The sequence below is a fragment of the Egretta garzetta genome, unplaced genomic scaffold, assembly GCF_000687185.1.
Source record: "Egretta garzetta isolate BGI_Z169 unplaced genomic scaffold, ASM68718v1 scaffold193, whole genome shotgun sequence".
NCBI classification, from domain to species: Eukaryota; Metazoa; Chordata; class Aves; order Pelecaniformes; family Ardeidae; genus Egretta; species Egretta garzetta.
The window spans coordinates 341,303-355,427 of NW_009259117.1; the positions used below are offsets into that span (position 1 = coordinate 341,303).

At 43.4% G+C, this 14,125-nt stretch overlaps 1 protein-coding gene across 3 annotated transcripts in view; it reads left to right on the plus strand.

The window, feature by feature from the left end:
- The window catches only part of PPP2R2C (protein phosphatase 2 regulatory subunit Bgamma), a 141,397-nt gene extending 132,536 nt beyond the window's left edge, over window positions 1-8,861 (plus strand). For all 3 annotated transcript variants that reach the window (XM_009635498.2, XM_035891093.1, XM_009635499.2), the window contains one exon: window positions 8,570-8,861. In XM_009635498.2, the coding sequence (XP_009633793.1) occupies window positions 8,570-8,861 (292 nt within the window). The remainder of the gene's footprint in view (window positions 1-8,569) is intronic.
- The last annotated feature ends 5,264 nt before the right edge of the window (window positions 8,862-14,125 follow it).

Consider the following 14,125-nt stretch of genomic DNA (forward strand, 5'->3'; position numbering starts at 1 on the left):
TCATAAGAAATACTGGCACAAGTCAAAGCACGAGCAAGGATGAAATGTGCTAATGCCATGATGTTAGCAAATGGCGGCAGTACTTCAGGGAGTAGGAATGTTGTACAGGAAGAACCGAGCAGCCGAGAGGACCGGGATAATAAAGGGATGAAATCCAAGAGTATAATGCAAGGTGAGGATTTTAGTTAAAACACAAGCCTTCACCTTATCAGTTGGAAACAACTCACAGGGACATTCATACACTAGGTGACTGTGGAAGGGATTAGCAGCCTACGAAATGCATGCGAAAGGGAGCACAGGAGCCAGTTTTGAATGGCACACAGTGACTTCTGGCTCAGCAGAGCTAAGAGCCAAGAGGCAAAAGTTTGGCACTCGCTGAGAGCCTGGAACTGTGCCTTCAGCAAACTTAGCCTCTCGTTTGGGAAAAACGGTCCATCTCATTGTATTTGACGCAGACCTGCCTCCCTGGACTGAGCAAAGACTATGAAACAGCGTGTGGGGCAGCTGTGAAAAAGGCAAATATCATCCTTGAATGGACAAATCTGGGATATCCAGCAGAGAAAGGAGTAGTGGTGATATCATGTTTGGGTCTTATTCAAAGACCTTTGGACTGCAGTTACTCATTTCTTGTCCCTCATCTCCAAGGCGGATGAACTAATGGAGCAAATGGACAGCTGCTCTAAAGAGAGGAGAGGGCAGGAGTTTGGTTTTGATCAGCCTAGCAAAATTGAAACGAGAAACCAAGATTATACTTGCTTCTAGTAAGTATATCAAGGAGGTATACATAGGAAGAGGATCTAGCTAAGATAAATGTGAATGATAATGACACAACAGCAAATAGGTATTGAGTGACAACAGGTAATTGTAGCCTGGAGATTAGAGGTGGTTCATACCTATTCAGACAGTGACAGTGTGGAGCAGTCTTCCCATCCTGAGTAGTGGAGATGTAAGAAGCCCAACTGTTCTGATCATCCTGCTCAGGAAATTTGTGAAAGCAGTTATATTGAGACATTAGTTGAAACCACAAGTGTCTGAACTTGGAAGTGCAGAACAAGGTCTCCTCTAGTCCTGTGTTCCACAGGTAAAGTGTAATGCAGGTAAGGTGTAATGCTGTACACTGTGCAAGGGGCATCTTCTCTTTGGACTACTTGCCTTTGCTCAGTTCCTGTACCTGCTCAATGAAGAGATTCTGTATTTACTAAGAAATAAAACTTTTACCTCATATTGTGTATTATGCAAATGCAACAATATAATTCCATTATCTCTGTTGTCTGCATGCCATGGTAATGTGTTTTCTGACAACGATTAACTCAGCATTCAGTATCCTCTGTGATACAAACTACTTACCATTTAAAATGACATAGGCGGACCACACTGGGCAAAATCCTTCCCAGAGAGCTATGACTGCAACTTGGGCAGCAACTGTTGTGGAAATGGCTTTGATAGGGTGAGAAAGTGGGAATGACCCACAGAAGTTATAGGGGAAGACCCAGGTTTTGGAGCTTCTCTCTGAACCTCCCAAACCCACGCACGAATGGATGGTTTAGCAGAGGGTTGTCTCAGTAGACTGGTTACTGCTTGAGTTTGGTCCTACTGGAAATACCAAAATAAAGCCTTCCTGGGAAATACAGACGGTGCTGATCCCTGCCTAAATATGGCACAAAAGTACAGAGCAATCAAATCATTTAGATACTGTGAAACTTTGACAAAGATTCAGGGCTTTTCAAGTCCTTTTAAACCATTTTGCTTATCCTTGATGGCAATTCCCAGTGCGTTGTACAGGATGGGCAGCCACATGTTCCCAGGCCCACAGTCTTTCTCCTGTAGTTGAATGAAATGCTGCCATCCTCATTAGTGCGGTAAGACCACTCTCTGGATAGTTGCTTGGTAATAGTAGAAATATTATTCCATGTCAGGATTTAAAGCAAGTGTAATATTTTTGTTCCTACTTGACAGATCAGAAAGAGCAATGCTGTGAGTAATTATTAAGTGGGAACAGGAGATTGTGGGGGCTTCATTTATGGTACTGCCCAGACACTGGGGCGTTGTTAGTCGTGCACAATTACCAAATCTGTCACTAAACACAATATGCTGCTCTGGATTGTAAGAAACTTGAGTAGAGTAGCTGGCAACATTTGACAAAAGATAAGGGTTCTCTTTAATCTAGTTGTTTCTTTTTAAGAGTCAAATGTATCAGCACTGATGTTCATTTTCTGATGAACTTGCACTCTTCTGAGCTTCTTGCTTCTGTGTATGACAAGTATTACATTGTTTTGCTACATGCTACAAGGATTTTCTTTTTTTTTGGGTGGATCATAATTTAAATTATATTTGGGTACCAGTAACTCTTAAAGAACAGTTCATTTGAATAGTAAGGTCACTTAATTTGGTCCTTTTAGTATGTATTTTTTTTTTTAAAGGACTACTGCTAAAGGTAAGCAATGCCTATTAACAAGGGTATTCGTAAGAGATGCTGCAATATGGTATTTGTATTATTAATACATACACATAACAGTAACAACTGCAGTTCTAAACATGTTACTTTTACCTTTTGCAGACTTTAAAGCTACAATGACAATTTAAAATGACAGGATTGTTCAGTTAAAAATGAAAGCATATTTATAATTTACATGAAAATATTTTTTATTATTTTTTGTCATTACTAAGGAGTTAATCTAGGCTATGATAGAACCTGATGGTGAGGCTGTTTACAAAAAAAAATCAATGTACGTGAGCTCTGATTAGAACGTGATTGATGCTTAGTTACTCCAATGAGCAGGAACTAATATGATCAGACAGAGCCGATCTCATTTGCTGAAGGGCACATTAATCACTATGTACTTTGGCAGCAACAGTGGTCAGGGGAGGGAGTCAAGCAGGGGTCTTAGACTAATTCAACCAGATGAGCACATATTATCTGCAGTTGAGTATATTACACTAAAATCATGCCATCTTTATTGTATATACATCATTACATGACTATGTAGAATATGTGAGTCCTATTTATACACCAATTTAATTTAGTTCTTCCATTTACTTCCAAAGTCAGATCTTTTAATAATGACCCGCAAGACATTGTTTTTTTTCTCACTGCCAACCAAATTTATTTTGTTACTTCAGTTTAACCTCCAAAATTAGTGCTTATGGAGCTGTTTGTGAGTTACAGGGGAAGCCAGTAAAAGAAAAAAATAGTGTAGTAATTCTACATGGTAGTAAGTGAATACCTTAATTACTGTTCTTTTTTTTAAGATTTCAAATGAATGGGTGTATGGGAACCCTTCCAGGGAGACTTCTGAGTACCATCATGATAAGTGATGTGCTGTAAGCAGATGAGTGAAGTCACATACAACTGTTCAGTCAGTCCTTTCCTACTGAACTGTCATTCATCCAACTGAATATCCGTCAGCCTTCACTCTAATCAGGTGGAATTGGCAGGTCCCAGTGGATGAGATGTTAACAGTCTATTCCCGGTCTGGCAGCACGGTCCATGCTGGAGAGCTCGAAGACATCATTTTGTTCTCAAGGCTCGGCATGTCAAATATCAGCTTGGAAGGACATGAGGATCCCCTGTTCTTATTCCTAGTCTTATCCCAGCCAGCTGTACCGGAGTGCCACAGCCCTGAACCCGGTGTCAAGCTCTCCCATCAGCATACTCCCCAGGAGGTTTAAAGAAGTTCCTTCTTCGTGATGGGGAGTCAGTGGCTTCACACAGTGCAGAATGAAGGAATATTCCCCAGTATGCCAACAGGCCCCCGCTGTTTCCAGCAGTGCTTCCTTCCTCCTTTCCCTTTGTCATAATAAATCTCATTTTTCATTCCCATGAAAAATGTTTTTGAAGAGTTTTCCTGGAACCAATCCTTTCTTCTCATAAGGTCAGCTTGTCATGAAACTGGATCTGGTGGACCTTGCTTGTCAGTCCCAGGAGACTGCAGTTGTGCTGTTCTGCACTGGTACACATGCTGGTGACATCTGGCAAATTTAGGGGCTCAAAATATACTTGGGGAGATGGTGTCAGGTCAAAGAAATGGTCCCTTTTCATGCTGGGTGCCTCAAGGCACTCCTTTGCAGAGATTTACAAGTCTGGAGGCAGGCTTTGGTGGAAGCCACATACTGAAGCATTTCGTTTACCAAAGAGTCATTACCAAAACCAAAATATTGAGAGCCAGATGTTTAAAGGTACTGAGATGCTTAAAGATACTGAAGCCATCAGTAGTTGTTAGAGTGGTGCTGTAGACCCTAAAACTCTGGCCCTAAGTTAAACATCAGTGGTACAACTGGCTGTCGTGTTCAGCCCAAAGGAGAAGGCGAGGATGGAAGCCCAAAGTCCTCAAGGGCTGAGCAAGTTGTCTGTGAGAGTAAGCAAGACTGGAGGTAGTGGAAGATGGCAAAGAAAGGGTGAGCAGTGAGACCTCCAAGAGTAAAATGCATAGAGAGAAGAAAAAAAAAAGGGAGCAGAGAAGGGGAAAAGACAGAGCGAAGCAAAAGAGACATGACAGGGCAGAGAACAGAAGATGAAGCTAGGGAGGACACTTCGCTGGCAGGAGACAGAAGCAGATACAGTGTTTTTTAAAAACTGTAGAGCAGGGTAGAGGGAAATGGAAAAAGAGGAGGGGAGGAGGAACAGGGGAGGGAAAGGAAACCGAACTGGAAAGTGTGGTAAAATCCAGAGTCAAGATTGTAGGGGAAGAAAGAGAAAAAGAACAGAATGGCAACTAGGGAGGGAAGTAAGAAGAAAAGTCAATATAATAAAAGTAGGATTGGACTGCACTGGAGGTTTCTCCTTCCCCTTTTACCTTCTGTAAGAATACTTTTGTCCTACTTGTAAAGAAAAAAAAAAAAAAGGGGGTAAGACTTTGGGCCATAGCGACCCCACATGAGGACTGAAGTTTGGCAGTGAGGTGCCTCAGATTGTGCCATTAATAAGCAAGAATGCCCAGGTGTCCGTGCAGGCTGCGCAAATTAGTAGCATTTTGTGTTGACGCTCAAAACACACACATTTGAAGAATTGTCAGAAACCCTCAGACCTTGCTTGGAGCAGCTCTAAAAGAGGGAGCAGAGTACTCCGTGTGCTCCGCAGAGCAGCACCATGCGGCGAGGAAAATGCGTTCCCCTCGTGGGGCAGTGCAGGGGGGTTAGCGTGGAGCTGTGCGAGTGCATTTGGGGCCCTGCAGATACAGGGTGCTGCCTCTCCTTCCAGAGCACTGGCTAGGGTGGCCGCACATGAGTAAATCATGCTGCCTGTAGCCATGGTGGTTTGAGCTGGGTACCATCTCTCAGCAGCTTTGCTCCAGCCTGAGCTATCGGTGTGCTGCTCCTCAGGGTGCACTGGAGTGTGTTCTGCATCCTAAATACCCCTGCGTGGCTGAGGCAACAGTACCTCTGACCATGTGTAGCACAACTTGTAAAATGAAGGGTGGTTAGGCAGAGCTTTTCTGGGTGCTCCCTTACACACTTATGAATTAATGTGGGGTGCTTTGGGTGAGGGGCTCTGTTTGGTTTCTTGAAGCAGCCTCACTTGCAAGGGTTTTGTGCAAGCACTTGTCATAACACTGCTGTGCAGGGCAAAGAGTCTGGAAATACAGAGCAGACTCTTCCTACACTCAGCTACAATTTCTATTCTAATATATGTATATAAAAAAAATTCTCCTTATGGCATACATTCCATTATTATACATTATATTTTCCTGAACAGGAATAAATTGCAGGTTTACATCTAGTTCTCACTCCCTTTTATTGTTATTTTAAGCAGCAGGTAAGGTTATAATCTGTCTGTGTTTGTGACCTTGAACGAGAATGGGCAGTTTCTCATTTACATAATGCTATTTTTTACTGAGCCATTAAACTGCAGAAAAACAGGGCCAGCATGAAAAGTAGTCATCTACATATGTTAAAAAAAATAACTGCAGTAAATCCAACCGAAGGAGGCAGACTTTTAAAAATATGCGAGAGTTCAAGAAATTAAAAAGTAAATGGACTGTAACGGCCATTTTACTGCAAGCAAAACCTCCGAAAATAAGATTCTTGACAAATACCTCTTTGTGCATTTGGTGCACTGGTACTCTGCCAGCATGAAAACTGCTCCCCTGATGGTTCCTGCCTTCATCTGGAGGGATGCTCCTTGTTCCCTTGGGAACCACAGCTCTGCAGCCCGTGGCACGGGGTCCCCCAGCATTATGAACCTCTTTAAAAATTTTGCCTGGGGGGCAAAAAAAAGCCACAGTATTGTGCTGGGTTGTTTGCATCACAAATTGTGTATGTTAGCACTGAGATATGAAATAACCTCGAGTTTTTCATGTTGTGAATAACCATTACAGCAGGAGCCGTAATGACAAGACATGGTGATTTGGAAGGAGTGAAACATTAGATTTACTGCTGTTGATTCAATTTCTGAAACGGGCACTAATCTTGATCAATAGGCTTTCTGCAGCTCGTGGGATACATTTTATCAAGCTGTCACACTGACTCTTTATGGTTTTTTTAGCTCGTGAGATTGCTAACTTGTGCCTCACTAAGCAGGATTGTGCCAGGTCTTTGCAGGTGGGAAACCTGGTAAGGGAACCCTCACTGCAGACACCCCCAGGGCAGGTTGGGGGCAGCTCCCTGCCAGGGCTGGCTGCAGCTACGTGCGGACGAGTTGCCCGCCCCGGAGCTCAGCAGCAGAGCGGCGGGACAGCCAGGGGCGCGCTGCCCGCAGACCTCAGCAGAGCAGGCTCTCGACAGGGCGAAGGCTGCAGGAGAGCTGTGGCTGAGGGCAGAGCACGCTGTGTCTCTGGGCTACGCCTGTCTGGTTTGCAGCAGTTCCCTTCAGCACTTCAGGAGCTGCAAAAAGGCCAGCGTGGAATCAGCTGTCACCCAACTCCAGCAGGCCATCAGCAAGCATGGAAGCAGGGTGGAGCTGGCAGTCCTGCTAGTGATTCACAGCGCACAAATCCGGCTGACCCGCTCCGGTCACCCTGCCGTGGCTCTGAAGCGAGCAGAGCTGCTGTCAGTCAGCAGCCGTAGTGCAGAAGTGCAGGCAGCTGCGCAGCTCCCATTTCTGCATTTTCCAGTATATTATTCATTGGTATTACAGTAGCTCCTAATGGCCCCAAATGAGATCAAGGCAGCACTGGCTGGAGGCTGCCCATATAGTGTAAGACAGCTCCTGAATCCAGCAGCACCTAATCTAATCAGCTAGTGAGTGTCTGTACAACAGAGTATAGTTCATGCCTGATTCTGCCACGGTTGTATACACTGTGGTCTCCTGGCCCGGATGCTGCTCAGCACAGATGCCCCCTAAGGAGGAAACGGCAGCAAAGTGCTGTTGTACAAAGCAATGTAGCTGTCATTTGAGATGGAGGTTAGTTTATTCTGTGCAAAGCACGGGAAGCGTGCTCTGTTGGGCTGTACTAGGAAGGCAAATCGTTCCTGACTGCCTGAGTCTTAGACCTGTACAGTTTTTCCTGTGGAGACTTGGCCATTCGGGGTGGATTCCCCTTCCAGAATCGAAACTGAGAAAAACTCCCTATCTGGGGCTGAGACAGGAGAGTAGAGCGTGGCCCTGTCTTTAGATGTGGAAAAAGTTCACAGGGGATGAGCTTTCGAGCAAGGCTCTGAAATCTGTGATTATGCTAATCCAATAACCTGAGGGCCATGGATGAAATCCTGAATTCATTAAAGTTAGTGACAAAATATCCTCCCCTAGGGACTGGGGGAATGAAGCAACTGGCAATCCATTATTTCAAACTACAAGCTGATTAATGGGGTAATTTTTATACAGATTGAGGTATGTTTTCTGTCCCTTTCTCCCAGACACAGAAATATGTCTTGACTTGAACCTTCATTCAAACTTCATAGAAGAGATGACAGAATCCTGTTTATCAATGTCTTTATTTTTAAGAAGCATTGTAGATGCAAATTTTAATGGTGCCTAGACTTGCAAGGTCTATGGCTTTAGAAGGGAAAAAGGTCTATTCTGGGAAGAATTGTGCAAACTCAATCTGATTTTTCAGAACCTTTCAAAATGCCTTTCTTCAAAATACTCATTAAAATATGTAATTATGTACTAAATCTTACTATTGTATCAAAAGGTTTGAAATACTTGGAAATTCTTTTTTAAAGACTGTTTCTAGCATCATGGTAAATCTCAGCTGTCAGAAAAGGTAAGGCTCTGGAGAAAGAAAGAAAAAAACCTGAAGTACATGATCCTTAAACGCTCATGAAAAGCTGGAGGGTAATTAAAAATAACTTACTAAAACATACTACTTTTATTGTCTTGTGAAGTCAGTGTCACGATGCCAGGGTCCTGACATTTGTGCATGCTTCAGGACACAAGCTTTGGGGTAACCAATTTTCATTGACTACTCTAATGAGAAAGGGGAAGACACTGATAGAAGAAAACTATTCACTCTGGGGAGTACTGGGAGAAACCCTGTTTTGTATTCTTTCCCAGCTGAAACCAGAGGATGTCTAATCCTAAAGTTAAAGCTGAAGTGTCCTGGTCCAGTCATGTTCATAGACATCCCACAAGCTGCTGTTTAATTTTGTCTTTGTTTTCTCTCTCTCTCTCTCTCTCTCTTTCTCTCTCCAGTGTGATAATGACAGGTGCATATAACAACTTTTTCCGAATGTTTGACCGAAATACCAAGCGGGATGTTACCTTGGAGGCGTCCCGAGAGAGCAGTAAACCACGAGCTATTCTTAAGCCCCGGAGAGTCTGCGTCGGAGGCAAACGGAGGAAAGATGACATCAGTGTTGACAGTTTGGACTTTACTAAGAAGATCTTGCACACAGCGTGGCACCCAACTGAGAACATCATTGCTATAGCAGCGACAAACAATCTGTACATATTTCAGGATAAAGTGAACTCAGAAATGCACTAGATTTATCAATATCCCTCTATATTTACAAACCAGCCTCTTGAGAGTTGTAGAAGGATGTGATCTTCACAAAAATTGTGGCTTCTGTGGTGGGATTTGTAGGTTGCATCCTTTCATCCCTCAGCCTGTATCATTATTGGTGGCAAGCCAACTATTTTCCATCACTGCAACTGTATGAGTAAAAGGCACGACTGCAAATCCAGTACTGTGGTCTGTATTGGTTCCTTTAAGCAAACAGGGGTATTTATTCACTTTGGGAGCGTCCCTGAGGAGGGCTGAGACTCCTCACCTCCCGTCAGTCCTTTGGAGGGTCTCAGTGGTTCCCAGGACCATGCTGTTCTGGTGCACTGCCTGCTTTTGCAGTCCACAGCATTTACCACATTGTTAGAGCTTTTTGCCTCAATCTCTTGATTATTTTTTTTTTTTCAGTAACGTCTTCCCGTCTTTCAGCTAAGTTTGAGTGAATGAGTAGCCCCATCCCGCTAGAGCACATGGCACGGTGGAGGGGCCTCGTGACAGTTGTAACTGGAAGCAGAATCCCTGCAGGTGAAAAGCTGCCCTGTCTCACCCATCCCATTCCCTTCTTTACAACACCCTCTTATTTATCTGTCCATTCACATGACTAACTTTGTGCTTCAGCTTCCCGAGCAAGTGACAGCCTGGTATAGTTACTCAGCCAGCTTATTTTGAGAAGTCCATTCTCCACAGCTCTCTTTGCTCTGCTTAAAACAATAACTAGTATCTTCATCACGTGGAGGACTATTAAAAAACTTGGTATTGCCACTCCAGAGGGCCTGGCTGGTCAGACACAGCCTGGCAGTTAGCACACAAACCCCTCCTACCGGCTGGGCGTTGGAGTTCTGGGACCCTTGGCTTCAAGTGCTGGACTTGAAGGCAATGCTGGGCTTCAGTGGGAACAAAAGTCCCTCGTTTGTTTATTGCAGCATGGTTATTTTAATCGTGGCCTTTGGGGAATACAGGCGATGCCATGGTATCTGTGACTGTAAAGGAACGGTTCTGGGAGACGTAGCACTGCTCAGAGAATTTTTGTGTTTTAAAATGAGCCCACTGCTGGGCAACAAAATTATTCCTGGTGGAATACTAAAAATCAAAAACTCCAAACAAAAGCTTCTTCCACATAAATATCTTGAGATCTAGCTCGGTTTTCAAGTGAATAGTGATGTAAATGGAAAATGAAAGTACACACAATCGGTGTAGCACATGCAGGAATTATATGGGAATGGTGCAGCAGGCAGGGAGTCCTCTCAATCCAGGAAAATAAAGTCCTGCCACATATAGCTAAATAGCTCGGGCAGGAAAATTAATATCCCAAAGGATTGCTCTTCAAACCATGAATAAAAGAGCACAACTTGGATGCCCTGTTGATCTGCCCATATTAAAAGTCCTGAGAAAAAAAAGGTCTTTAAGCCATTATGCACTGGTTTATTGGTAAGTGGAGAATGTATGGATGAAAAGGATCTGCATGCTTTTATATTTTGGTTTGGGGAAAGAGTGGGTGAAAATCTGCTTACAAGAACTAACAAAACAAAGTCTACAGCTTTTACATGACATCTTAACGCAACACATGAACTCCCTGTTTCACGTTTTCTGGATCAACGCTGTGTATTTTGTGTGTAGAAGCACAAATGCATGTGCATCAGCCTCCAGCCACACTAAACACACGTGGTATGAAATGTGTAGGTTAATTTTAAAGGGAATGAGGAATGTTTGTTTATAAAATACTGGATGCTGTAGCAGGCATGGACAGTATATGTACATATTTATTCTAATGAAATTCAACAAAATTGCTTTTTTTTTTCTTGTAAAAAGGTTTAAGAATGTGGTAAATTGTATAGAAAACATGTTAATGCCAAACTACTTCTTCAAGGGTGTCATACAATTTCTTTGACTTTTGGCCTCCTCCATTAACCTTTGCAGCTCAAAAAAAAAAAAAAAAAAAAATATGCTATCAGCTCATATTGGCATTTGCAGCTAAAGTACTGTAAAACATATATTTAGCTTTTAACATTCTCAAGTAAGATTCTATAGATAAGTTATTATAAAGCAGATCTTAATACAACAATTTTTTGTTTTTAATTTGAAGTACCTTACTCTGTTACAGCTTTGGGTACCAAAAAGAACGTGTTAAATAAAGAAATATATCTTTGGAGCTTTATAAAACTAATGAAATACCCAACCAAAATACCATGAAGTGATTATAGAGGAAATAAACAGAAACCGTTCAAAGACCAGTATTCCATTCCTGTCTTTGACAGCACTACTACAGATCGGTTTCTTGAATGTATGGAAAGTTAACATCGTCATTGTGAACGTTTCCAACTTTCTTTCTCTTTTTAGTTTGAGCTTTCAGTGGTGTAGAGTAAGTGATGGTAAAGTTGGTAAATCTGATTGTTTTGAAAGCTGTTGTTCATGGCTGCATTCTTTGTGTTGCACAAATTAGCTAACTGTTGTTGAATAAAAATATAAATATGTTAATACCAGCTTTTTCAATAAAACTACAACCAAAAAGGCATAAATAGATGACTTCAAGGCACAGCTTATTTTTAAGCTAGACATGAAAGAGTTGTTTAGCTACTTTTACAAAGGAGGAGGAGTTCCAGGCATCAGGACACACAGGGCAAGCTACTGCCTGAACTGCCAAAGGTTGTGGCAAGTGGAGATGTAAACATGGTGCTGTGGAGGGGCCTGACCTGGGGGTTCAGGGTGCAGAAGAGCGTACAGCAGGGCTGGAGGTACATGTTTGGGGCACACCTCAGACCAGCTTTTTCCTCTGTTCATAGCCCAAGATAGACTTCAGGAGATTTGAGCCTTGGTCTGCTACAGGTGGACTAAGAGACATGCTCAATGTGAGGGGACACACACAAATCACAGGGTAAAAAATGGCATTGGTGTTCATCGCTGGCCAAGTTGGAGACCTTCCAGCGCAGTGGGCTGTGAGGGTACATCTGGGATGTGTCCAGGCCTGGCCTCCCAAATGAGACAGGCATTGGCCTAGGTGACAAATGGGAGAGAAAAGAAAAAGCTGCCTTGGCATACATATTTAAAGCTAGGAAAGCATTCACTTCTCTGTCCAAACTGATGCCTGACCCTCTCTGGTCATCACGATTCTTGCCCTGCATCTTGGGCTCTTCTTTGGAATGTCAGCCTGAGGCAGCTGACCCTGCCTGCGTGGTCTACGCCGAGCCCCGGTGCGAGAAACCGCCTGGGCATCAGCACACGAGTCAGACACTGAAAGGCTTAAGTCGTTTTTCTGGACGCAGCCCAGAATAAATTTGCCTCAGCTGTTAGATTAGGCAGTGTGTTGCTTTGCACAGCTCTCCCAGCGCTTACATGCTGATTTCCCCCCCCCCCCCCCCTTGGGAAGACACAGTCAATCCCACTCATTTAGATGGACAAATATGACTAGGCACTGAAGAGAGAAATCTCAGCTGAAAATCAACACATCAAGCAATACACTATTTACCTTTCCAGTTTCCCTTTTCATCCCTAAACACCCAGTAGGAGAAGGAGCCAGATGGCTAACTCAAAGCTTTTGAAATTTTCACACGCATACTTAGTAGACGCATATGGCAATTTAACCCTTTATGGTCTGGGGGGGGATATTGGCACGAGCCACCCACTTCTCCTGTCTGCAGCCAGCAAGTCGTCTTGCTTTCAGGCAGAGTTAAATCCTTTGGAGCCTTCCAAGGTTGTGGTTATTAATCCCTGATGAGAGGGCAAGCATACAGATTGTTTGCCTTCTATGTCCAATTTTCAGTAACATTATTATCATCAGTTTACTCCCACTCCCCATAGTAATCCTTTTCCATTTGCAGTCTTCTCAGCAAATTGCATTAAATCTAAAATTAGAGCATGAATTCACTTATCTTGCTCATGTGGTAGAACCTCAGAAGGCAACAGGATTACTGGAGTGGGTGAGATTCAAAAACTTGGGCCCTAATTTTATAAGATGCTTGGGACAGAGTACGTTTCTTTGGTTTTTGTGAAGCCAGGAACCAGTCTGGCTATTCTGTGCAGGACAGAGTGCCATGCACACCGGGAAGGTTTCAGAGTGCACTAGGAGAAAGCTTTTCTTAGAAGTGATTTTTTTTTTTTCTCCTTCTCTCTGAAGTTGGACAAGAATCAAACTTTTATTCATGTGAAAGTGAGCACAACTCTTGAGGCACTTACTTAGAGACCCTAAATCTGGCCCGTGAGGCAAAGCGTTTCATGCGAAGCACCGTACTGAGCAAACTCCTCAGTTCCCTCAGCTATAAAAGATCCCGTGAATACGTTTCAGCCAGGCAAGGTACGGATAATTACTCGTCTTGCCATTTGCCAAGTGGAGAGAGGCAACAAGTAGGACAAGAGCCTTAAACCAACAATTCCATTAAACAATTATTTTAATTACCATGGTGATGCTATATATTCTTTTTATAATATGGCCACTAAAAAAGAATAAAACCTACAATAGTGACTCTATCGAAGGATGCAGGGTGGTTTTCTGGACAGCCACTCCTTGTTTTAAGACCAGCAGGACTCATACTAGCAGCATGCACATGTCTCATGCAGCAGCCTGATCCAAGATACCACAACAGGTTCCCAAGCAGATGAACTTTAAACACAGGACCAATTTCTTCAAGTGGTAATAAAGTGACATGGCTCCAGGGAGAGGAGTACTTAGCTCGGAGAACTCCAGAAACCCCATCACCACCTTCTGTGGCTTTGCCATCATTTCTCCAAAAGAAGGAACGATCCCAAAGGGATCGTTTTTCCCAAAAGGTAAAAAAAAAAAATAAATAAAAATCACTGTAAATGATAACTAATAAGGGATTGAACAGGAATTAGGGTGTCAGACTGGGGGGCAAAGAGGTTGGTGTTCTTCCATGCTCTACCTATAAAATAAATGCTGTCTAAGCAGGACACCAGTGTGAGACCCCACTGTCAACATCTTGTGCCAATGTTCCAGCCCCAGCAGGCTCTTGCTTTCATTTCTCCTCGGTGAGGCTTGAACACTATGACAGCTCTCCTAGATGCCCTGGACCAGGCTCCTTCTCACTTTGGTGGGAGCAGAGGTTTGCCTCAGATAGGAGAGATACTGGCATTGCGATCTGTTTGCGATACAGGAGATGATGCTCAGAGTAAATTTAAGCACATCTCGGATTGTCCGGTGGAAGAGGTGGGGAGGAGAACACTGCCAGTTCAATTAGCATCCTCTGACATCTCTGCTAACACCTCTCTGAGGTGAAGAGCTGCACTCTCTGTTC